The sequence below is a fragment of the Dendroctonus ponderosae genome, unplaced genomic scaffold (assembly GCF_020466585.1).
Source record: "Dendroctonus ponderosae isolate FM_Combo_2020 unplaced genomic scaffold, Dpon_F_20191213v2 Dpon_F_20191213_1, whole genome shotgun sequence".
In the NCBI taxonomy this organism is placed as follows: domain Eukaryota; kingdom Metazoa; phylum Arthropoda; class Insecta; order Coleoptera; family Curculionidae; genus Dendroctonus; species Dendroctonus ponderosae.
The window spans coordinates 53,565,149-53,591,907 of record NW_026017110.1 but is presented as its reverse complement, the minus strand read 5'-3'; the positions used below and the strand labels follow the sequence as shown (position 1 = coordinate 53,591,907).

At 33.1% G+C, this 26,759-nt stretch overlaps 2 protein-coding genes and 2 long non-coding RNA genes across 10 annotated transcripts in view; 2 read left to right on the top strand and 2 right to left on the bottom strand.

Moving 5' to 3' along the window:
• The first annotated feature begins 998 nt into the window (after positions 1 to 998).
• Positions 999 to 7,440, top strand: LOC109533813 (cysteine-rich hydrophobic domain-containing protein 2). Its single transcript, XM_019899257.2, has 4 exons — positions 999 to 1,449; positions 1,617 to 1,744; positions 5,013 to 5,223; positions 5,293 to 7,440. The coding sequence occupies exons 2-4, from the start codon at positions 1,623 to 1,625 to the stop codon at positions 5,458 to 5,460; spliced, it is 501 nt and encodes a 166-aa protein (XP_019754816.1). The 5' UTR covers positions 999 to 1,449; positions 1,617 to 1,622; the 3' UTR covers positions 5,461 to 7,440.
• A 330-nt stretch (positions 7,441 to 7,770) lies between these two features.
• The window catches only part of LOC109533812 (beta-arrestin-1), a 47,772-nt gene continuing 28,783 nt past the window's right edge, over positions 7,771 to 26,759 (bottom strand). For 4 of the 7 annotated variants that reach the window (XM_048661462.1, XM_048661458.1, XM_048661460.1 and 1 more), the window contains 9 exons: positions 26,277 to 26,307; positions 19,235 to 19,295; positions 18,937 to 19,133; positions 17,551 to 17,741; positions 15,294 to 15,587; positions 14,533 to 14,676; positions 13,044 to 13,130; positions 12,818 to 12,964; positions 7,771 to 12,475 (listed from right to left, as the gene is read on the bottom strand). In XM_048661462.1, the coding sequence (XP_048517419.1) occupies positions 12,385 to 12,475; positions 12,818 to 12,964; positions 13,044 to 13,130; positions 14,533 to 14,676; positions 15,294 to 15,587; positions 17,551 to 17,741; positions 18,937 to 19,133; positions 19,235 to 19,295; positions 26,277 to 26,307 (1,243 nt within the window). In that variant the 3' untranslated portion in view covers positions 7,771 to 12,384. Of the gene's footprint in view, positions 12,476 to 12,817; positions 12,965 to 13,043; positions 13,131 to 14,532; positions 14,677 to 14,941; positions 15,086 to 15,293; positions 15,588 to 17,550; positions 17,742 to 18,936; positions 19,134 to 19,234; positions 19,296 to 26,276; positions 26,308 to 26,759 lie in introns of all 7 variants that reach the window. The other 3 variants (XM_048661459.1, XM_019899254.2, XM_019899253.2) reach the window with 3 other exon arrangements.
• LOC125502634 lies at positions 18,265 to 19,215 on the top strand. Its single transcript, XR_007280401.1, has 2 exons — positions 18,265 to 18,490; positions 18,943 to 19,215. It is a non-coding gene; the product is annotated as an uncharacterized LOC125502634 (long non-coding RNA).
• LOC125502635 lies at positions 24,296 to 25,660 on the bottom strand. The gene is made up of 2 exons (XR_007280402.1): positions 25,254 to 25,660; positions 24,296 to 25,205 (listed from the first exon to the last, which is right to left on the bottom strand). It is a non-coding gene; the product is annotated as an uncharacterized LOC125502635 (long non-coding RNA).

The window sequence follows — 26,759 nt, the reverse complement described above, 5'->3', positions numbered from 1 at the left end:
AGGGCGTTCTTTTTCTAGAGGCATTCCTCCTTTTACCCCCCCGAACTTTTTTGTGGTGCGCCACTAACTTTGATCTAACAAATCTTTGAATTTGTTGTTCAATTTAAGAATTTTCTGAGCTCTAGCAGTTTCCATGTCGATGTAGGGTTCCTGGGTAATTTTCCATAAATTTTCTTATATTTTTTGCGTCCTTTTGTTCACAATTTTTTGTGTACAACTTATATTTCAGTTTCTTAATATGGAATATTTATAGTTTCAGTGTACAAAATATCAATACATATTTACGCAATTGCTTTGCCGGTGTATTCTTTTATCCCTTAACCCTAAAAAGTCTAAAAGAAAATTGAATGTGGCGCCAAATTGAAAGCTAGGTCGCTCAATCCGTAAGAGCGCTGCCGGCGCTGCTAATAGAGTAGGAGGTCTAATCACTAAATCATAGAGGAGTCTCTAAATCATAGAACAAGACTTACCTTACTTTCTAAATAATAGGTCTAAATAGTGAGTAGTCTGTACCTCTGAGAATGCAAAGCGCTCGTCTATACAAAACGGGAGGGAGTTCTTCTATGACAGCCGCAGCAACAATGCCCGCAAACTGAACCACTCAAAGTATTATAAGTTTTAAGAAATCCACAAAAGATGGATTTTATATAAGATGAATTATCAACCGTCACTATTGGATATTCAACTGACAGATTGTAAAAATAACTTATGACGCTTAAGTTTTTTGTTTAAAATATAAATGAATTAAAAAAGAACAGAAACCCGTCCAATACCTTCCATCGCTTTTGTGTCAAAACTACACTTATTTTGATTGAAAAACCTACCCAGTGCTGGTAGAATATGCCAATTTAAAATCAAAATATCTGTATATACGTCTGAGCAGTTTCTGGACTTTCTTGGGATTTATTCATAAACAACTGGATATTCTCACTGCATAAAAATGCTATGTGCAACATTTGAGCGACCCTGTACAAAATGATGGAGACAATCAGCTGATCAATCAAAGCATAGACTATTTGCCTGTTCTAGAGTTGTAAATTTAGAAACAGTTCTGACTGTTTTCTGCAGCGACACAAATTGTTTAATTTTGTCCCCGGTAATTACGGTTGTTAAATGAAGAAGAATTCCCGGTTGTGAATTAGTCTTTTTAAGCTTAACTGTAGTGGTTGTCAAGTAAAATTGCTTTCCGTTTATTGCTTCTCTAGGGCATTAAATATTAACAAATATTTATCAAGAATCAAGATTACTCTTCACCCTCAATCTTCCACAAAATATCCCCCGGGGGTATGTTCTGTGCAATCTTCTTTGCATCAAATAAACATGACAGCAGGTACTAGAATGTAGATAGACAAAAACCTTGGAGATTTAGAAAATCCTGCCTGAAATCCACCAGTTGTTTAACTTATAAGTTCCATACTGAATCGTTGAAGATACTTTCTTAAAACAGAGGTAAGTATGCATATGTTTATTGGAATATTCCTTGATTGTATATTTGTTTATCTACTCATTGTTTCTACCAAGTTGTTAATTTACTTTTTCTTTTGTTGCTTTTGTCTGTTGCCGTTTGCTTGTGCTCACTTTGTGACTGGGAAATAATTGAATTGTGCACATTTTAGGCACACATGGACGGGTTTGATGCAATTTACTATGAGGAAGAAATAGAAAATAATGAGGAAACAGAGCCTGCTGAAGTATCCTTGGTACCTGATCCGGTAACCATTCGAGGGGCTGGAAATATGACTGTGTAAGTTTTTGCTTATTTATCTAATTTGAGGCAAGTCCTGGTTAATTACATGAACACTATAAGACTACATTAATAGAATTTACCTTTTCTACCTCAAATTAGCGATTAGCATCTAGCAATTGATAGAAGAGAAGCAAAATGTACTTAAATTGTCCATAAACTGTCTAGTAATAATTCAAATAAAATGCTTTATAATAATGATAAAATTTCCAACAATATCATTAACATGATCCAGCAACGTCAAAAGTAAAAGTTGCGTTTCTACAACAGTTTAAGCGCTATAATCCATTAATTAAGATAACATTGATTAAAATGATAAAACTTAAGATCTAAGCACTAAAATTAAAACAATAGAAACATTTCAGATGCACCCATCGGTCAATGGTAAAGGTCTTTTAAATAAAGAAATATAATCAACATCTCTAATGCTTGTAGGAAATAGTCGATATACCATAGTACATCGTAGCCCTATAATTTGCTCTGTTTCGTGTGCAGGAATACTGAATTAATATCGACCACGAGTAATCATACCCATGTTTTCCACATAAAAATCTTTATTCAAGGAGAATGATTCAATATTCGTCCTCACAAACGTAATCAACCTAATTTAATAAAGGGACATAAGGGCGAGTCAGGATCCCCTGCTGAGAAAAATATTCTCTACGCGGAGCTCTGTGATTTACCCCTAACATAGTTCTCAAAATTCTCTTCTGGACTCTAAAAACATCCAGGGCACCCCTCTAGAATTTTTTGTTTGCCCGGCGGCAGGTCTTTCTAATCTCAACCTTGCCTTCTATATAAGTTCGGGTGGCACATTTTGCCAAGATGTAGCCAGTTCAATCCTAACATCCTTGAGGTTATTTTTTTTAATTCTGAAGATATATCCTCACTTTTCGGAAGAAATAATCTATTTTAAGAGATAATTTCTGTAATGTAACTTGTAATCGCTTGAATCAGATTCTGATTTTTTTTAATTTGATTTTCCATGGGTTGCACTAATGGCGATACATTAAGTGGAAAAAAAATTGCAACAATTTGTTTGGCATCTGAAGGGAAATCTTCTGGGTGCCTTGGAGCATTGTTTAAAATTAGAAGAGCCTTTGCATATAAATTCACCTTTCGTTTTTTTCAAATTGCAGGAACCAAATCGGTGTAGAACCATTAAAAAAGTATAAGTCTTCGAGCTAGGAAGAAGGAGGCCCTCCAGATCTGCCTAACACTATTAATTTCATTTTATGAGTCCGAGAGGCGTTCGAACACGGCATAAATGTAATTTTCTTCTTGCTCATTTTTCAACTTGGGACTGATGCTTCATATTGATCAGCAAGTGTCTTTTGCGGGAGAAATTTTCAAAAAAGTCTACTTTTGCCTGCATTATAGATTTGGTGCAACAACTGCATTTCCTAAACTTTGTTTCGATGCAGTTCTTTAAATGGCGTTCGGCTCCCTCGTCACTGGATAATTTTTCGCTTGTGATCGATAGTTGTCGAATCCCATATCGGTTTTAAAATTTATCAAGCCACCAAGTACTTGCTTTAAAATTTTTGTTATCGTAAGTCTGATTTAAAAAAAATGGGCTCTTTTCCATAAAGTTTCTCCTGACATTGGAATACAAACATTTTGGGAGTGAAACATCTGTCTCGACCCGTACTGTTCGGATGAACGAATTGTTGTTCGGACTATAGCGCCAGCTTTTGGACAAGAGCAAGTTCGGATTAAGGAGGTTTTACCGTATTTGTTTTGACAAAATGTCAATACATTTCAGATTTTATAAACTTCCATTCTAACTATATTACACAGTAAAACCTAAAGTTTCAGCATTATCTTGATCCGCAATACGAAGCCAAGGTAATATACATTTTTTCTATTCTGTTCTGTTCTGTTTGTATGTCAGAATGGTTACAACTAAGTAATGTAAAGTGTAACTAAGGTAATTTCAAGCGCAAGTTAAATACGATAAACTATACAGAGTCCCCTATAAAAAGATATATTTTTTGTTAATTGCTCGGAAACTATTTGCTTACCGCAAATTAAATTTACATTGTCGGATACTACGTGAAAAAGTGCTTTGGAAATGGAAAAATCACAGGAAAATAGTTATGAGAGCATTTACAAAATTGCAGATTTCTGGAAAAGACCCTGTATCTCTAAAATTCCTAGAGGTATTGACATACGGTTTTCATCATTAATTTTGTCATAAAAATCGAAGCTCAGACACCGATATCAGTTTTTGTCTATCTGGTAAGGAAATAGGAGTTTCCATTTAAAAGCGTTCAATTTCGCCCACCCTGTACATGGTTTTTTCTTACATTTAAGCACATTTATCTTATATATTAATACGGATAATTTGTCACTCTAAATAGCTTAATAACACCTTGACAAATAGCAAATGTACAAAAGCGCTAATAACCCACATTAACTCTACCCTGTAGCACTTGTCCCTCTGACGCTAATCTGATTACGTCCATCTCGAAAAGCAATATATAAAAGAAAATGATATGGTCTGATTTCATATGCTTACATAATTACTCATTTTAAATTTATGAAAATATAGTTCGCAAAAAAGGTTTTGCTTAAAATTTGACTCATTTAATACGACCTCTACGCATAGGAGATTATCAAGACTTGCTGAAAACTCACATTATTGCATCCTTCTCTGTTTAATGCAACTTCTATATTACTTTTATATCGTAAAGCGACTAATAATAATGTCATATAAAATTGAATTGTTCAAACAACGTCTAAATATATTAGTTGCAAGATTGTTGATTTTTTTGGGAATTCGGTCTGGGCAGTGGTGAAGAAAAAGAAAAACTTTTTTAGTTACCAATCTTTGACCATGAGAAGGCTGGGAACCTTCCAGAATATTCTATAATTTTTTGTACAGCTTGATGAAATATTTAATATTTTAGTTACATTGTTTGGTCACAATTGGATTACACAAAACATTTATTCACGATCAACATGTTTTTCTGCAGAAATAACGAGAACACACTCACTAAATACAAATTAATGATGAGCTGAAGGCCCTGTACATCTAATCTTTTTTTCACCTAATAACCAACATACTAATCTAATTTTTCTTCACCACTGCCCAGACCGAAATCCCAAGAAAATCAACCATCTTGCGATCGGTATCGGTCAAGAAACTGAACTTATAAATATATTAGTGACATATACAACAACGACAACATCTTTATTCGGTGAAAAGACTATCGACCATTGCGGTATTTCCGCCCAGTGACATATATTTTAAATTTGATTACAGTTTCGGCCTAAGCAATAGATTCAGTACAGAGTTTCCTGGTGGACTGGTTTCACGAGTTGCCCCAGAAGAGTTTAAAGAGACTGTCATGCGAATAAATGGAATTCTAAAGAAAACCTTGCCTGTTAATGTTAAATGGCTATTTTGCGGATGTCTTTGCTGCTGCTGCACATTGGGCTGCTCTTTGTGGCCTGTTATTTGCCTCAGCAAACGAGTAAGTATTTACTTTTAATGAAAATTGAGGTTTAGAATTATCCATACTATACTTTGTTATTTTCGACAGACACAACATTCCTTGAACAAGTTACTAGAGTGGGAGAACAGTTATTTGTATAACAAGTTAGGCTTGCATTGGCGGCTAAGCAAGCAGCAGTGTGATTCTTCATCGATGATGGAGTATGTTATTTTAATAGAGTTTTTGCCAAAAGTACCGATTCATAGACCTGACTAGCATTAATGTCCAGTTTGATTTCAATTGAATCTCCTGGTTTCATAGGCTAGTTCAGATTTTTTCACCAAGTTTGAATATTTTGCCTCCTTGTGTGCCCAAGGTTGTTAATGCCTTATATAAAATAACGTAAGGAACTTTAGGGCTTAAATAATACATATATGAACAATTTGACAATCAAAATTTAACCCACAAAACAATGAGACGCTGGCAATAGTTTGTCAACGATTTTATTATTTATAGATTACGAACGACTCATTCCTTGCATCTTTGAATGTCTTGATCAGTGAAATTCGGTTGAAATCGCCTTTTTTAGAGTAATAGGCATTCGATATTCTCGAAAGCTCTCGTTTAAATTGGCAATACAATGACAAAATCTTCAAACATTCTATGTAATGAAAGTTTTTCTTGTAAATAATATGTGGAAGATAATAGCCATATTGTACTTTCATCCATGTAGCTGTGTATATTTATACACATCGCAATAGTTTTTTAATCGTTATCGTAGCTTTTAAACGATTGTTAATGTTAAACCAATGAGCAGGTTATTTTAAAGTTATTATTTGTTCATCTGGCTTAAATTGAATTAATGCCAATTTGTATTTTGAATAATTCTGGCGAGCATCCTTAACTTATAACATAGACAGGTAAGTGGTCTATGTGTCTCAGTTAATATTGTTTATTGTTTTACTAAGCCTCGGTTCGTATCTTATATACCATTTAACTCTTTCAGGGGCAGTCATATTTCTTGAAATTAAGACCTGCATGGGCAAGGGTATAAAATATATCGTATTATATTATCGATTGATTCAACATGATTTAAAGGGAAAAACGGATATAAAATAACTTTTGTACCGGTACACTAATACACAAAAAAATAAAACACTCTAAATACGTAGTAAAAACCATTATGTAGTCAATATCAGTGTCTTATGGAATTCTTGAAAGCAAGTTTTGTTTTTGCATAGACCGAGCGGCACATTGCATACGGAACATATCCAATCCGTTCTTATTTGCTTTTTTGATGAGCTTCACAAGGCACAGCGACGTGTTGTGTCCCGTTGTGGCTGGTGAGAACGTTGCTTTCCTCTGACTTCACAAGGAACAAAGGGTTTCTGCCGTTTAATAGTAATAGGGCACTTACTGTCAATGAGAGGTCGCTTAGTTTTGACAATAGTTTCTGCATTTACAACGGCAGCATCAAGAAAGTGAAAAAATGCGATGTCATTTACGAGATTTCCTGTCAACCTTGTATATACATATTTAGATTTTGGTCGAATTTATCGACAAAATTCATATTTCGGCTATAGTTATGAATAACTTCTGTAAATGAAAACTGATCGCAATGTGCATTGGTTCAAAAAACGTACGACAATAATAAGTGATTTTTTTTTGACTTAAATAATTCAATTTATGTATTTTCGTTGATTAAAATTGTATTTTATACATTGCATTCTTTCTTTAGCTATGGTTATTCATGCGCTTAAATAAGTTTATTCTTTCTGAAATTTATCATATCAATCATCAATATCATCAGTAGATTAAAAAAAAATAGATCCAACAATTGACTCCAAACCACTCTGCCGTTCATAGTAGCCTTCAAATTAATAACTGACAAGCTACTACGTCACGTCAGTGTTGGTCGTAGATTTGCACCAGTGTCCGAAAAGTAACAAGTATTTATTTGGAAGGTACAGATAGATTTTGGACACGTGCCCAAGTACCGGTAATTATTCTAGGGTACAATTTTTATACCCGTACCCCTGAAAGAGTTAAAACGGATTACTGTCAATAATCACAAATGTTAACTCTGATAATGTTTGTTATTTGCCGATATTTCTTTGAAATAGCCATAAATCATAATTGTGATAATTTATAGTATATGGTCCTTACACTTTTAATGTTTTTGCAACTTGTTGACTTTTATTCCACATTTGGTAGTATAAGAGAAAGCAGTAAGTGAAATAAAGGTTCAAATTAAAATTATGATATTTTTTATCCAGGTATTTTATTTATTTGATAATTGTGCAGACGTCAGTGTCATTGGCAGTGCGAGATATAGTGAATTGAATGTGTTAATTTGTCGATGTGTTTGAAGCCTCTACAGGTATTATGCCAGTTACTAAACAACGAATTGATTTCCAAATTATTGATTTTAAATCACTGGGCAGTCTCAGTTGGGAATTTATAATGAGATTGTATTTAGCGCCTAGCTATTATATGCATGTGATTAAACTTTTTTAAATCAAGCCATTTGTGTTTTTATGCCGTTATATTCGGTTGGAACTTTGAAGATCCAAAAATACACATTTATACAGGATAATTACACATTTTATTATTAAAAATAATAAATAAGATTTCTATATATAAGAACAGTATACTATCAGTTTTCTATAAATTAAAAAAGCTTAAACTTATAAAATGGACATCCGAATTGACAATTTGTGTGATGAATTTCCCTTACAAATATAAAGACTAGTATATTATTATATGGATTGAGGGATACATTTATAGGTATATAAACGTCGAAAATATTTTAAGTATTTAAACTATACATGAGAAAGAAGCTGTTCTATGATTGCCGAACTTAGGTATTAGACAAACTGTTTTTTTTTCCATAAAGCGTAACATTTTGTGAGAAAGATCATGCATCCTATTACTTATGCACAATAAATAGCCGATTATATAAAAGGTTAAAAGATCACACACTGAAGGAATCGTGATATATTTTGTTTAAAGATAAATATTACAAAAGTACTCTAGGCTTCGTTATTTTTGCTATACATTAATATAAAGCAGAACAGTATCGTATGTTGCAAATAAGACGGCTTTGAAGAAAATACATTTATCACAAGGCACACAGTGCAGAAAAATATATAGAAAAATATCAAAATTTTTTAATTCGGCCTAAGTAAAATATATGTATCACAAGATTATTTTAAGAAATAAAGTGCGATTATTGGTTAAATGCAGTCTACATAACTCAATAATTCACATTGGACCAATCAATAGTTTACCTGGTTTTCAAATGTTACATATCGAGTTATGGACAAGCCTATGCAATACTGATAGCCTAGAACTACCATATAGCATTTTTTTTCCTAAATGATGAAAGCAAAACTATTCTCGGTTTTGTAATTATTGCATAGCCCCGTCACATTTGTTGGGAAAAACTATTAAAATCATAATAAGCGTAATCCTTGCTTGGTGATAAATATTTTCTCCCAATTCCAATTCAAGAAAATTGTGGAATCGTTTGGGGCAAAAACGTGTATTTATCAATTTGCTGAAATATTGTTTAAAAGCATCACACCATTTACTTCTTATCTGTAACCCTTAAACCAGGCTCTATTTTGCAATACTTTCAAATTTACACTTCAAATGTCAATATCACACATCGTCTAGAAAATAATTTGAAATAAAAGTAGTGTCAGGTTAAATAGTGATTCATTGCACGGTCCTTAACAATTAACTACCTCTATGGTACAAAATTTAACTGATCCGTTTAAATAGAATTAATTCAATGCTTTTGTTCCGACTGATTTTTAAATATTCTTATTTCTTATTCTTATTAATACGAGATGCCCCCCCCAAATTTCATCAGATAATATTCTCTGCAGTAGTGGTGTGCGATCTGAATACTTTTGCATACTCGTAACGACTAGTTTTTTGATTCAATACTTGTTACTTAGGATCAGTTGGTAATTCAAGTCATTGGAGTCGTTAATTCTACTAAAGTCGAGGCCCGATATTAGTATTTTTTTAGGGTCCTTCAGATTGACAGACTTGATTTTCCGAGAAAGTAATCCTTCTCGGAAAATCCCGTCTCCCAATCTGAAAAGCGCTGAAAAATATTAATATCGGTCTTATTTCGCGCGGCGTAATCAGTCGATTACACTTGAATACTCGTTTGATGGCTTGGTTCGGTACTCGTTCCTTCGACTCGGATAAGTAACGATTATGCCGGTACCGAATAGTTACTTTTCCCACCACTACTCTGCAGGTATACATATGTCGGAACTGCGATTTCGTTTCTCTATTTGGAACTATTCTTGATTGACAAATTAGGCAAACGGTGTAACCAGGTTTCGACAAACCATTCACATTTTCGTCCAACAGCATTTCGCTAAAAATTTCAGTCAGTACAAGGAATGATTGAAATTGTTAGTCAAATAGAGTAACGATATAGCAGCTATATTAGTTGCCGGCAATACGCTAAATGCCTAGTAATTTCAGGGAATGATGGGTTTCAGTGTTTGCCGCCGAGATATACGCAATTTACACTCATTCCAAAATATGTACATCGGCATATTGGAGCCTCTCCGTATGAAGACGCTTGAGTATTGCGGCACATTGGTGCCGTGCGAAGAATTTATAATTCTGTTCTTTTAAATTGCCACTTATCAGGTCCCCTACATATCGGATCCAAGGAACCGATGCAATTGAATCCTCTTCCTGACTTTTGTAATGAAAGCAAAAAACAAGATGAAAGTTGCTGCTAGAATTAGTGGTATCTATAGAGTATAAAAGTGCATTGAGAAAAAAATCTTATTTACAAAATCAGTACAAAACTTTCAATATTTAATACAGAAGCAGTAATTGTGTAAGTGAAGCAAGACTTCATAAGGCTTTGTTGGTAATGCTTCACATTGGTAAAATATGTATTTATGTAATATTGAACAATAGCAGAATTTCCTGGCTTATAAAGTCTTGAACACATTGTTAAGTAACAGTAGTCAGCAAAATGTTAGTAACACATAAGTTATGTGCTTAATTTTGATCAAAGCACCGTTTTCAAATTCATAAGAACTCTTTATATTCTACTAATTTCATAGTCTTAGTTCATTGTCATTAATTCAATGAATACCCCTAGAGATGTACATGAGAATATACTAGTTTACAAAATGCTAGAATCGATAATTAAGAAATCAGTTATTATCATCGTATTATTTATAATATTATTAGACAGATTAGAAAACGAGAGAAATTACACATAAAACATACTGTAGTTCGTAAACCAGAAGGCAGGAATTTACTTTAAAAATAACCCCCTTTCCGATAGTTTTTGGCTATAGGTAAAAAACAGGACAGACATGTACTGATACAGTATTGTGCTTTATGCAGGTGTCGTTGACTTTTGGACGCTAGGAATTTTTTTGAATGCTAAAAAAATTAATGAAAATATTTTGAAGTTCGTATCAAACTGTTGTCCAATACTTTATAATGTTATTTGCGTCTACCGCCCGTTGGGAAATGATTTACTATTATTATTATTGAATAGTCCAGAATTATTTTCCAAACTGATCATAACTAAAACATGAAGTAATGAATGATTACTTATTTGAAGTATTTACAAACACTATGAGAGTATATTAACTATAAAATCCAAGTAAAAACATTAGAGGTTTGTCTCTCTTATAAACTGTTTCCAGGTACAGTGATATATCAAAATCTTCGTTGATTAAAAATTAGGAATCAAGACGAATCTGTCGCAAGAAATACATTTTAAAATCGCGATATTCCAAGGCCATATCTACACTGGAAATTGGGTGGGTATGTCATCAACCTCAAAAGTTGTGCACCATTTTTGGCTAATTGGACATCGACAAGAACAAACCTGATAAAAATCTTTGCATATTTATTTAAAAAATATTATATTTTTTGTGCTTATTACTTATGTAGTCACCGTAGTCCATTTTTTTGCCTTAAATATACATATAGAATCGGGTGCTTTGACTTAAATTTAACCACCATAAGAAGATAGTTAAAGATACAAATCAAGTGAATCATATTGATGATGATGATCAAATGATTCCTTGATTTGTATCTTTAAGTTTCTTCTTATCCACGATGAAAAGAAACTTGGAGATACAAATCAAGCGAATCATATTAATTAATCATTCACTAATTAAATCAATTCAATGTTTAATATAATGCTTATATAAGGTTTTTGAATAACAGTAGATTTACTTTTCCATTTTGCATTTGCTTGTTAAATTGTAATAATTTTTCGAGAAAGCACTAAATAAAATAACTGGTATTTTTTTGGTTTTTTTGGCCGCCGTGAAAAATATTTTCCTGGCGTTTTACAAGCCCCATTTGCCTGCATCCTCAGAGCTCGCTTACTTGAATGCTTAAGGTCAATTCTCACTATAGTTCAACTTAAGGTCCGCGCATGCTCCATTTAAATAGGACTATTCACATTTCGCGTTTCACTCAGGTTGAGCGATGAATGTGAATACTCCCATTTAAATAACATGTTCTAATTGAATTGCAGTAGCATTTTGACTGGACAATGCGCGGACCGTGACATGATTGCAGTGCAGTGTATGTTTTCAATGCAAGGCATCTCTAAGGATGCAAGCCACTCGTGCTCACCAGTTTCAAGGAATGACCTCGAAAGCCTATCTATTGATTAAATAAAATGATTGTTCACATGTTACGGTCGCGGATTAGGTCTAAGTTAATAGCAAAATTTTGTAATTGGCCTGCCATTAAAATAAATCTACTGTTATATGGAACAAAAGAAAACGAAAGAAATTGACTTTACAAAAAACTTCAAATATGCTTTGTTTGAAAACTAAAAAGTGGACTCTCAAAAAGTATTGATAGAAATGCGTTTTACAAATGTCGCCATTTGCTTTATTAATCATTATTATTAATTTGCTTTTTAATGCATCACAATACGACAAATATAATCTAGTGAATCCAATTTAACTAAATATGAGACATTTCATATAAAGCACATAACATAAAATTATGCTAAGTGTTTTTTTTTCCTGGTTGGGGCTGAGTAACAGCCAATGACTAGGGTACACACACATGGATGATAATTTTTTTGAAAATTTCTGCCTATTCGCAAGTTACATACACATCTGTACGTATAGGTTTAAATGGATGCCGGGCAGTCCGCACCTGTTTTAATCCTCATGCGTCTGTTTCTCCGCCTTTCAGCCTCAATCTAGCAAAATCTTCAAATATTATGTCGTCATCGTGGTCTTGAAAATTATTTTCATCTCTGCAATGCGAAGAAAACATTTTGTTAAATAATCAGTTATTCAGTTTTACTAGACTATTAAACATAAACTAAAACTTTCGCCAACATCAGAGCCGTCATGAGTATATATTTTAGATGTGCTAATCTCAGGCACTCTCAGTACCGGTTCGGAGCCTATTAGCTCTCACCTCGAATGTATTTAACATCGGCGAAAAAGTGTAGGTTTTAGAATTGCTAATTTCCTCTTTAGATCAATAACACATTTTTGGTTTTATTCTTATACCGACTTACTTTATGAGTTGGAATTTTTCAACTTTATCCATGACCTTTGCTATTCAACTTATCATAAAAACAGATACTTACGCATCAAGTTGTATTAAGTTGTTATCAACTGGAACATCATGTTCGCCATCTCTGCTTACTCTTCTGGAAGGCGTGACGCTAGGCGGAATTACCTCTTCTTCGGGTTTGGGGTGCATCAAAATGAAGGGTAGTTCTGCTACAAGATCACTATAAGAAAAATTACATTCTGTCAGATTATGAATTCTGTATTTTCGGTCCAAAAATAAGAGAATTCCTATCTACTTACCCTCCCAAAGGCCCCAAACATAATTTTACTTTCACTTTGTATTGTACAATAATTCCCAAATTTTCTCGCTGGGCTGGATCAGCAACTCTAAAACACACAAAGACTTTTTAACAGGCGATTTTTAAATGAAAAATAATTGTAGAATTCAACTCTGTGGCAGAAAAAGTATGTGCAGTTAAAATCAAATGTTGTTAGTACTAACCCCGTCTCCTTTATACAGTGTTAAGATATTTTTAAATTGGTATATGATCATTAAATGAATTTCCAAGTGTTAACTTAATAAGAAGTCTGGTTAATTGCCACAAATGTTATTATTATGTCATCTAATTTTCTATTAGATTAGTAGTAGAATGTCCTCGATAAAATATGACGCTCATGGGAAACAGTTTAACGGATCTTTATTAAAATCTTCCAATAAGAAAAACATCTGTTATTATCGGTGCAACCATGTTTCATACTATAATCAAATGATTGGACAAAAAATATGAGCTTGATAAAATTTTCATTACCTAATCTATTTTTATAAATAGTTTATTTTACACTCTAAATAAAAATGTCAGTTTGTGTACTATAGAAATTAAATGAAGTTTGTAAATAAAGTAAAAATACTAGCAAAATTGAATACAAATTCTTTGTTTTTCATTTACCAGTAAAAACTCGATATATTTTTAAATATTCAACGGCATATGGGTTCAAAACGAATCACGTGCGTCCGCAAATTTGGATCATTCTGTTTTCAACATATATTGTACTCGACAATAAAGATTCGTTTTCGACTAGTTGTATGTGGTTTTAACAAAATCATCCCTGTCCCTTTGTATTGTGAACAATTGTTTTATTACTTAAATAGATCAAATGAAAATTAACTTTCCATTTGTATGATATATTATGGGGGACAGTACTTAAGCTCCCATTCTGCTTCTACATTTTGTATAGTTGCCGTCAAGACAGTATTTCTGTTGTATATGGAAATTGTGTAAAATGAATGCCTGAAAGCGACATTAAAATCTGCTTAAGCCAAAATCATGCATTATATAATCATGCAGCAACCAGGCAAAAAGCTGCTTTTGCACATAAAATATATTCTGATTTAAATATTACCAATTCCTATTACTGCAATATTATTTTTCTATAACGTACATTTAAAATGCATTAAATCCTGCGCCAAGATTGTGATTAAAATCCACAATCTAGAGCAACGAAGCCAAAGGGAGACTCCTTTTAGCTTTAAAGACTATAAATATTTTAAAGCAGAACAATTTATGTGCGTAAAGCTGTTTCAACTAGAAGGGAGAGTACAAACTACTAAAAAATAATGAACTCTATTAAATGGCTGACTCTACTAAATGATTTGAAGCTTTTTAAATAAATTTCTTGCTTAATTATAAATTTAATAAAAAGCTTAAAGCGTGTTATTATGAGGTCACAGTTTCTTCGTCAACTGTTTACTAGAGTTCGATGCAAGAAGCCATATAAAAACCAAACTTACAAAGTGCTGGATGCAAGATTAGTGTCTTCGTGTTTTAGCTGACCGTCTAGGGCTAAACCCCATTTATCCTTATTGTTGGCCAACAATGGAGTCAGGGTGAACACTTTGCTCAGTGTGAAGCCGGGGCCAATAGGGCAACCCTCTCTACGCAAGAAATGGAAAGAACACACGAGAAACACACTTTAGTTATACTTCAAAACAATTCAAGCTAAAATTAATTCCCAGTTTTAGTTTGTCGATCACCGTCTCTCTTATTATTGTCATGGTTTATATATATGTAGGTCGATTGCGGGGTACTAAAACTTGAAATTATCATGCAAATTTCACACGGGGTTACCAATTTCTAGCAACAAAAATGCAATCGGGAGGCAATCCGTTTAAAAGTGAAAATTGCCAAACTGCAACTCACATTGTTGAGGAAGCTAGATTGGTATCTTCGTGTTTAAGTTGACCATCGAGGGCCAAACCTCTTTTATCCTTATTGTTGGCCAAAAGTGGCCGTACGGTGAACACTTTATTCAAAGTGTAACCTTGAGGTATCGGACAACCTGTACTATAAAATTACAATATTTTTAAATTTACATTGAAAAACTAAAATTACAGATCTTTTATTTTAGCGTTAATTTAGCTCCGACATTTCTCCTACGTTAAACTGTTTTTCTTAGAAAGTAAAACCGGCCGGTAAATATGTAAATTTGAACACAATTAAACCATTTGGACTGGGTGACGAGTATTAAACACGATATTAAAAAGATACTTACTCGCTTTCAGTTTCAGCGACAGTGCATTTGTATTGAGCAGTAGAAAATAGGCAAATATCAGCGAATTGCCTAACGGACACTTTGATCTTTTTGACTGTGCGGTTCGAGTTGTTCGCTATGTGTACGTTAACGGCTATGTTTTCACCATGATGATAAAGTTCCTTGTCTAACGAAGCTTCTAAGTATAATTTATTAGGGCTCATCATAAACTCTTTGCTTACTTCTACTGAAGGTTGTTCCCCTTGTTTGCTTGGGGCATACATGATCTTCCGAATAGCCAATCTGAAACAAAAACTACATTGTTTCATTTTTAAGAGAATGCTTTCAAATTGTTAAATAATCTCCCAAGAACAATCTTCAAAATTGAAACTTTGGCTTTCAAAAAATAATTTATTACTTTTCTACATCATTCACGACTCTATATACAAAATACAGCGTGGGCAAACGAATACACCGCTGAGATTCGTAGATTCTATTTTTCACAATTTTTCAGGTACATTTTTGTGGGATTAAAGATACTACTTAAGATATGAAATATTTTTCATATACTGGTGAGTTTTTCGAGACCTTAGGCCCTCGTAAAATTTTTTTTCTTCTTGACGTTTTGCAAACACGAGTGCCTTGCATGTTCAAAGGAACACTCACTCACTTTCAAGCAATACTTAACTCATTCATCATAGATTTTTCATATAGCATATCCGGTTTCGATCTTCAGTTTTTTTCTAGATATAACAATTTAAACAAAATTACGGCTATTTTCATTAAATTAATGAGTAGGCAATAAAATGCCGAAAAATAAATATAATTACCTTTAGTATATGATTGATGATGAATGACAGCATCGAAAATTGCTATTAAGAAAAGTTGATAGAAATAGAAAACTACGTCCAGGTATACAATTTTATGGAAGAAAATAAAAATTCATGTTTTCTGAAAAACCCTCGGATTGGACTGAAAAAATCTGATAATTGTATTTTAGATTTTACAACATGCAGAACTTTTTATGAAGAATAACTTTTTTCTTAAAATTGATAATAATCAACTTAAAAATAACAAAACTTGATGCTTATCATAGGTGCAATTAGATATCTGAACGTACTTTTCAACCCTATTCAACTTTTCTTAATAACAATTTTTGATATTGCCAAAAATAATAATTAGGACCTGTGTATAAAAATGAATATCTGAAAGATGCATTTGCGGTTTTGGACCAAGCAGAACTTTTTATGAACAATAACATTTTTCGTAAAATTAAAATAAAAATAGTATCGTTCAGTTTGTGACATATCAAAAACAGCTGAAGATCGAAGTAAGATATGTAAGATGAAAAATATTCAAAATCTAAAGAAAAGTTCTAAATTTGGGGAATTTCATTTTAAAATTTAAACTTGACCGCCGTCATTTCTGGAGCATTCCTTTAATGTTACTAGCTTCTGGAGCATTCCTTTAATGTTACTAATTGACAAAATTTATAAACAAATAAAATCGAGAACCAGTGTTTTTCGAAAATATACGTGGCTGTTCCATTATTTTTGTACATGCAGCATTAGGGCTAGCGAAATGTAAGCACCAAATGTCTACAGACCTTACACGGCCATATAATGAAAAAACCAGCGGTGACCGCGAATGCTTTAACCATTTCAGTGTAGCATCGTTTCTTCCCATCATTTGGTTAGTTACGTTTAGTTTTTCAGCAAGCAAATCAATTTAAATTTACTGCTATATATCCCACAATAAAAAAAATCAACAGTTTAAAGAACAAAAAAAACTTTTCTGCGGAAATAAATATGAAAAGTATGAGCTCCCAGCTTCAAATCATAATAAGTCGGCAAACTTTTTAATACCTATCCATCAATTATGCGAAATTTATTGCTATCATTTGCTTCCATTACTGCTGGGTTTGTTTCAATATTGACAAGGAAAATAAATTTCGAAGAGAAAATTAATCTGTATTCTCCGGCTTCAACATGAAATTAAAATAAATCAAATGGGCACTATTCACTCGAACTTGTGCTATAGTTTCCCGGGTTACAGTTTGGTTCGATACAGACAACTTTGACGATAGGAACTTTGCAATTTCACCTGAAATTGCGTAAATTACTGTGACCTGAACTGTTAATTGCTCTGTAATATATTGCCGTATCAACAGCACTAATTTTCAAATTGAATTTTAGAGGAGGGAGCGGTGACTATTTTATGTAGAGCATGACAACACTTGATTAAATGTACCTGACCCAAGAACAAAATGGGTTTTTACCTGACGGAATTTCTTTTATGCGGTTTATCATCTTGGGTTTCCCCAACAAATGCTTTGAGTTCATAATCAACCCCACAAGGTTTTCCAGTATCGCCTGGTGCCGGCTGAAGAGTGACAGAGGCTGGACAATGTGGAGGCAACTCAAAGTAAAACGGATATGCGTGTGCGCCTAATTTCTTGATAAGTCGTTCCTGCGAATTACAAGAATATTTATAAAATTTATAACAATTATAAGCAACTAAATAAAGCAATTGAAACGAGTAAGGAATAAGTTCAGACGTTTTAATACAACTGTTCGTTAACAAAAAATGACCAGAAGGTTTATGATACTTCGAAAGCATGCCATTTATTACGGTCAGTCGTTTCAGCGTTTCCAGTTTCTGAATATTTATTATATGTACTGATTTGCTATGTCGCACTGAAATGTTTAAGCAAAAAAATGCTGATGCAGAGAATTTTTGCAAAAATACGGGGATGCCGTAGACAATTTAGAACGCAGCATTGTGTATTAAAATGCAAACTAAGCAAATTGCAAGTTCCCTATTAAGCGCAAAATGTTCTTTGAATGTTGATTTTTGTGTTATTGGAAAGACGTTCCCAGATAAATATTTGTCCTAACCTTATATTTAAAATTTGTTTTTTTTATTGATTACTCGACATATGAAATGCTAATTCTTCGTACACTTTAGAGACTACTACGTAGTTTGAAGTTAATCCTAAAGTATTTTTCGTAGTTGCTCGACAGACAGATGAAAGAGTGTGCCGTTTTCGATATCAATCAAGTGATTTAATTCAATTAATATATTAATGTAGTACAGAAAATTGCTTAAGATGACTTTGATGGCTAAAATGTGTAACTTTTATCAGAAGACCGTACATTTTGATATTATATGCAAAATATCTGAAAAATTCTGGAGCTTAATAAACCCTTCGGAAAAAGGTACGACTTATCTCCAAATAACTTCTTGAGATTTTTTTAAAGATTCAGTTACAATATGTTTAACTCTGGCTTCACCTAAGTAATTTGTTTCGAACTTTCACCTGATTCAACTTGTTTTTTTTTTGGAAGACTCGAATATCAATAATTTTTTTTTGCTTAAACCTCACAAAAAATTACGCAGAAAACTGGGTATTTCGGGCTGTTAGGCCGTCGTGGCACAGAATCTCTTCCAGACGTTCCAAAAGCACGAATAGTTTGCACCTTGAGGGTGCAAGCCACTCATGCTTGTGATACGCTAGGAAGAAATTTTTTTCTGCGACAATTTAAAAGCCCGAAACTTATTTTCTGTTTTACGTGTGCTTTATTATTTTTTTATTTTCCGTCTATAACAATTTAGTTTTTTTTTTGTTGATACCATGATTACGCCTTTAAAAAAGTACACATACTTGCAGTCTTGTAAGTTGCCTCGCATTGGGAGTAGCGCCATCTTGAGGATATATTTGCTCAGAAGCTAAGTACAAATCCTTTCGGAATGTGAGGCCCAAAACGTCCAAGTCTTCTCTTCCATACCGAAAGGCAGCCAAGACATGGCCAAATACTTTTCTGTCTTTGACATATTCAGGATCGATAAGAACTACACCATCTAAAACAAATCAGTATATCAATATGGCATCAACGACGATTTTCTTGTATTATTATAAGTAAATGATGAATCTTGCAAGTTTTTTATAGAAATTTTCTTACCTATCGGATCCACATTTGATATATGATCCACAAAATCCCTTTTTCCTAAATACACTGTTATCTGTAACAAAAGAAATACTTTATAAGATACGTTTGTATGCCTGTTGTAAAGACGCAAATCCGAAAAGCGTCATAATATTTTCTTAAGCTTATAATAGGCTTATGTCTCTTATTATTTATTAGAATGTCACTTCACATCTTATAAAAGGATCATGTTTTCTTGGTTAACAAATTGAAGACACGGTGGGAAACAAGCTGGAACAAATTAAGTAACACCTCGGAGATAATATGTTATGCATAATTTAACTAAGCTAAATATGGAAGGGTCTATCTGATGCGTTGTTAAGGCTACAATGTGTTGGTTGACATCAAAATAATGCGTCTCCGTTCTTAACAATTCTAATAATAACTTCCGAATGCCATTATTTTATTTTGCCTAGACAGAGGACCATAAAATAAAATACAATGTTTACCCATAAATAATTTCATTATTACTTTTGCTTTTGTTTGGACAATGTCTCCAACTATTCATGCGTTTTTTTGAATGAAACCACTAAGTAATAACATGTATTCCTGCTAATGCAAACAGGCTACTTGCATTTTTTTAATGTCCCCATCTTAATATCGATTTTTTATTCCTTGGTAATATCAAAGTGAAATTCCGAATTTATGCCATTGACTTTGACCAATAAACAATTATGTTTGCTCATGTCCTCTTCTTCGATTCCTTCATACCATCAGAAAGAGTTCTAATGTTGTATTAAAAATGCACACTTTTCTACGTTCAATTTTATAACTGGAACCATTAGAAGTTGCTATTGTCGTTGAAAATGAATGCGAATTTTTTAAAGCGACGCGTTATTGAAGCATCAAACTATTAGCAACAATCAAATTAATTTTATGCACAGACAAGAGTTTAATCAACGTGCGGGCGTCGAAATATCAATTTCACCGTTCCCATGTGTGTTGAAACTGATATAACTGCACTATTAAAAAACACACAAAATGTCTAAAATCATTGATCAAAAACCCAACGGCTCTTCATTCAGGCAATTCAGGCTTAATAACGTCGTTCAAGTGCTCCAATCAGGATCAATGATTGTCAAAGATCATTGATTACACGGAAACTACCAATAGACCGGCAACCCTCAATTGGAATTTCAACACCACAGTTCATTGAGCATTACTCTAAATCATTGAGGAGAAATGTTTGTTGCTCGTCCTGAAAATTTAATGAAAAGGATTGACGAATACCGTTATCTGGTCCTCAATTACAAAATCCTGATTTCGGTGGTTATCGGTAGAAATGTAGGCGGCGAATCGTGGGAAGAACCTAAATTTAAATTTAACTGGCGAAGAAACATTAGCTAATGGCAGCACGTGGATCAGGTGATATGTAGTTAGGAGGAATTTATTTCAGAAAGTGACTTTATTTCAAAATAACACAAGCGATGAGATGCTTTAACCATTCAATTAAATTTCAGTTAGATTTAACTTCAGGATCCTTAAAGCTTTGATCAGTAATTGTACGACTATTTCCTAAAAGCGGAATATGGTTTCGAAGTAGAAAAAGGTTAATTCTACTTTATTTATTAGATACTTTCTATAATGAAACCAATTCAAAACAATGTTATGAATAATGTAAAAAATATAGCCTATTAATTGAACGCCGCATACTTAATTGAATTGAATTAATTGAACGCCGACAGGAAAAAATATCTAATCAATATGTACAAAATACGTACTGTTAAATGAAAAAAAAAACGGATATTATGTTCTTCGGAAACTTTCAGGTTGTGATTATTCTTTTGAAACCTTTTCAGTCTTTAGTAGTCTCATGATAATTATAACGCTAAACTAAGAAAGGAACCACCAATCTCCAATTTCGGGCTTTTATTTACTCTGTGAATTTAATGTTCAGCCAAAATAGTGTGCCGTAAACCGAATCAAACAACTCAATTTATTTGGCACCAATACGTAATTGCTATTTGCTTGTAAAATAAAGCCTTGCTTGGTGTATCCAGAATGACTAATTATTTCATACTTATACACAGATTAGGATTATCTAGTTTTCCTCAGACTTATATAGACATTCGTGCTATTCATATCCCCAAGCGCCTTGTTAAACTTTATGCGCATTGCCGCTTATTTACTCACAATATGCACCGACCGAGCTTTTCTTTTAATACAAAATACAATCGGATCTGAAAGTTAGCTAGGAAATTTTATTAAAATAACTTAAGGCCGCAGTGACAATAGGAAAGTTATTTAAATAAACAAATTTGATAATGCCCACAAAACAATTTCGAAATCACATTTCTAACTCTGTTAGCACGCTATATTTTCAGCATTAATTTAATCACGAAATGTCCAATAACACACATTAGAAAAAAATTGAATTTTCTTAAATATACAGGGTATTTTTTTAAATCGTATGTAAAAACGAAATGGGGTGGTACTTTAGCTTTTTCATTTAGAGTTTAAATTAATTTAAACATAGTTGCGAACTATTTCGAAAGTTGCCAAAGTTTTGTGTTATACATTTTTAATACAATTTTAGCTCAAGCTGGGAGCGGTTCCGCCGTGGCTTTACATACATATTTGTTGTTGTTTTCAAAACATGTTTCTCTTCTGAATTAATTGGACTGTTTTAATTTCGATAGCAAATTAAAAACACGATTTTCTGTAAGTCGCCAAATAAATGCGAAGCTTTTAAAACGGTTCAGAAAAATACGATTTATCATGGAATTTATTTATTTTGGATAGTTTAAATTTGAAATCGTAGTAGAATTATTCGTTCTTATTTTAAATTCGGGCGAATTATGTTAGTTTTTCCGAAAAATATTACAATACAGTTCTCATTGCCATAATGAGATCTTCGATTAGGCTATCATTTATTATTCTGTTTGCGATGGAATGCACAAAAGAATAGTAACAAGTACCGAAGACCCGAAAGGAAAAAACCAAACCGCAAAAATACAGTAACGATATCTTCTACTAAAGCCGAATGCCATTTAACACTCCGTATTATGACAAGTATTAATGAAGTATTTTGCCTACTTTAAATCTTTGTTTGTTCAGTATTTTGTATATTAATGAGTTTAATATCGATTATCACAATTAATTAGTGTTAGACGGAGTGATTGAGCGAGCAACATTTTAATGTATTTCGACGTTTGTTTAGAATCAGTCAGATTTTCCATCAAATATCAACAGTTTATATGACTACTGCCCTTTTTTCGCGTACGGGCTTTGGAACCCTCTTTCATTCTGGATATAAGATTATTAATATCACTTAATTCGGACATACGGGTTATTAACTAATGTTGAAAGCAGTACAATAACTATATTAATTTATTAAAAGGCTATAAAAGAAGAGAAGTTGTATATGATTGTGTAATAAGTATATTTATAACATTTTACTAGAATTTGGCTAGAATTTTACAGGCAACAAATAAAAAGGATTTCATCTTGTGAAGATGTTCTACCTAATGCAGTCACGCGGACTTCTTTCAAAAATCTTCAAGAATTCATTGAATATATAGGGAATAGTATAGGAATGAGTAGAACAGACGAGGACACAATAGAACAGAAATGACCGCATCAATTTCTATAACAGAAATTCCAGAACCCCAGATCTGGACGATGCATAAGAGATCATTTTCCAAACCTAATCGAGAACAAAAAAAGGCTATGAAAGTCCAAATAAATACACAAAACTGAAATTAATTAGAATATTTTTAATTTCAACGAACTGGTTTCATCATAGTGCTTTTAAAAAAATCATTAGACTATATTACTAAACCAAATAAAAATATACGAAATCAAACAGCTGTTTAAAAGATAGACAGATTAGATACATTTAAAAAAAATGATCAACCGAGGGCTTTTTAATTAAATATGGATTTAAAATATGTATATATATATTCAATAATACTGTCGTGTTTCTGCAAAGCGGTTTAATTTAATTCGCCACTAACACAACCAATACATTTGAACTCTAAAAAAAACCAACAGCCCCTAAAGGGGACCCTGTTACTGTTGGTATTCAATAGGAAAATACGAACATAAAAATAGAATCACATGTTGACTTATGTGAAATCTGATACATAATTGTTCAAACATTTGTATGATTCCACGGGCCGTAAAATAAGTTTAGTAAAATATTTTAGAGGCAATTTTTTACTTGTTCCCGACATGAGTATAATGATAATACTGAAGCATTTGCTTTTTTATGTGTGTTAAAATTTATTTTGAAGCATCAATTTTCCAATTACTGTCAAGTGTTAACACCGTTCACGAATACTAAACGTATAATTTTGTCGGAACACTGAAAACATGCTGACACACATTAGCAATCGATTAAAGTTCATTTGTTTACTAAAGGACAAAGTGATTTCTACTCTGTATTTCAGTTAAGTGAAAGGAACAAAATTGAAAATTTACATGTATATTTCGTGGAAGCTATAATAAATTTTCGGCAAGGAAAAATGAAGATATTCTATTAAAATTTAAAGTTTTTAAGTTCGACCAGCTTATATTCCCAAATTTTGATACAAACAACCAACTTTTTTTCAAACAGCTTGAACTTTATGTAAGTTTTATTAAACATGAAAACGTGACGTATTTTGATGCAAAAATAAATGTAATTTTAAGCATGAGTTTATCTAAACGAACGAACAGGCGTTAAGAAAATATTAAAAAAATTAAATTTACGCCACTGAATTTAACTCAGAGGGTTCATCGAAACCCCTGATTCTCACTTTTGCATGATTGCACGAAATTTGAAATACTTAGTAAACTATTCAGAAATTGATGAAGGCAATTTTAAATTGAAAACTAATTTTTCGATGAGCTCAGATTGTTAAGGTTTGATCGGATTAGTTAAGTGGATTTTCAATTAATTACAAAAACAAGAGTTCAAAGCCCAATATTTAACGTTGTTGATCTCTTCATTTCGGCAAAGTTGAGTTGTGGGCCCCTAACTCAATAAAAGTGTAGTTAGCTTGCCAGAGGATTATAAACTTTTAATTAAAATTATGAAAAATGAATCCACTAAAGCTGTGTTTCAAATTTATTCACTCTTTAACTAACATTGGTAATATAGAAGATCACATTGTCGTAAAGTTGTACGTTTGCAATGCAGCAAAAACAGTAGTTTGAACTAATTTAATTCCTACAAAACGTATTATTTTCGAACAGGAAAAGCTAATTATATGAATATAAAGTACAGCACGGCCATAATAATATATATTCCATAGTGTGAACCATACAGGAGCGGCAATATAAATGATAACATGTCAGTGAAATTTGTCAAAATAGTTGTTTGTACAATTAGCACATTTGGTGTATTTCCACCCAGTGACTCAGAACTATGAGATAAAACTCCTAGGGATTCAGTACAACAGTAAGAATTCCTATGCTCGGAAATATATCCCTATTGCTTATGACGCTTTGAGACCTTTTTGTGCAAAACTGTGTTTTATCCTTAAATGTATTTTATTTTAATTTGTCTGTTCGCAATAACACATCTAGGATCTGTTGAAAATGTCGTTTGAACTTGAACACACTTGTTCAAACATAGTACATGGTTTGTGCGGACTCCACTGAAAATTTGATAGTCATTTTGACCGACTTCAAATTTTAAATGCCGCAGTAATTCTTGCAATCAGGTCTTGCTCTGGTTTCAGTGGCGTAAACCAGACACTTTACGTGTCACCACAAAAAAATCCCAATATGTTAAATCGGGTGGCCTGGCGGTCCACGCAACTGGACCTATGCCGACCCAATGTTGGTCAAAGTGCCGGTCCAAATACTGACAGACATCAACTCATACATTGGATATGCACCATTTTTTTCGTTGTTTTCTGAACGTTTTGGCAGGACATCTTGCAGAAAACGACCGCTGATAAGTCCTGTTAAACGATTAGGTAGCAGAGAGCCAACCAAATGGTCATTAACAAGCTGAAAACTATAATACGAAATTTTCGCGCGTACTTTTTCTTCGTACCAAACATACTTATTCGTATTGCTGAATATGCCATCTCAGGTAAAACTGGCTTCCCCGTCCATTAAACCAAAACATAAAAAATTGCGTTACTCAACAATATGATCTCTGAGAAAATGAGATTGATGAACAGATGAGCCTCTGAGAAAGTTGAATTCTTGGTTTGAAATCGTCTGGAGTCAAATATTCAAATGCTTCTAAATGGTATGGACATAGATCTACTAATCTCTGGTATGCATGTGCGGGCACACTCAAATTTTGTGCAATTTGACGAGTGCTATCGGAAGCTTCATTTGCAACTCGGTTAAGACTGTTTGCAGGAGCGGATCCAGCTTTCCAGTCAGGGGGGGCTCAAGTAGTAGAGATTCAGTCTTTTGTTGTCCATGAAATTAGAAAAACTCTGTTAGTCGTTAAAAACCCAGCACAAAGGGGGNCCCCCCTGGATCCGCCCTTGACTGGTTGTGCCAGGTAGGCTTCAAAGTAAATTCGGAAAATCACCGATGAATCGTAATACACCTTTTATTCCCCAATGTCTTGCGGGATATCGTTCTTGGATAAAATGTGTAGCTTTCACTTTTTTTATTTCATGGGGACGAAACGTCTTACGCAAACATTTTCGGGTGTAGATTCTTATACTCAAATGCCTTTGGTTGTTGCAGTGAACAATCTCTAACAGTTTGATGCCATAGTTCTGAATCACTCAGTATATGCATCAAGTGTTCATGTTTTTCAAGAGATTTGTCACAATTACTTTACATGTTATTACATTATACTGCGTTTAGTCTTCGAACTTTGAAACGCTGTCGCGAACTTTGCAGAGTCATTATGACGAAACTAGGTGTCAAAAATTCAATTTAAAAAGATAGTTTTGCCTAAAAAACAGAAAAAAATATTCTTTCCTGATGTGATAAAATTAAGAGGCATTTGCCATTGCAACACACAATATGTTGTTAAGACCCATTGACTTTTGTATCCCTATAAAGATTAAACTTTTGACTCAAAACCATTATTTTTCATCAACAGGTGTGCACTTACCTTTCCGTTTGGAGAACTCTTCTTGAAAACCCTGTAACAAAATAAATCCAATGAATCCGTAAATTTTACAGTTAAATAACAACGAATGTAACCATCAACGTTCCACCGTTCTTAAAAAGCGCCCTTCTTCGAAAAATAAATAATTTATTCCATTTAAAATCTCTCTATACGTCTAAGCTACAAAGGGTTCTGTTGCCATTCGAATGATTGCTCTAAATCCCATTTCGAACCTAACAAAATATTCAGGCATCATTTTCTGCTAAAAAAATTGCCTTAGGGACTTCTAGTTTATTTACGTTACACTTCCATCACCGTATGTCCCTTTTATTTCCGCAGTGGAATATTTGCACAATAAACAAAATTAATAAATGCCTCTAATTAAGTTATTTGCTTACCAGTAAAGGGATCACGAATAAGTGTCCTAAATCGTAAATTCATACAACACGGCAATTTAATTATGTACTTTCCGTGTCAAGATACCTC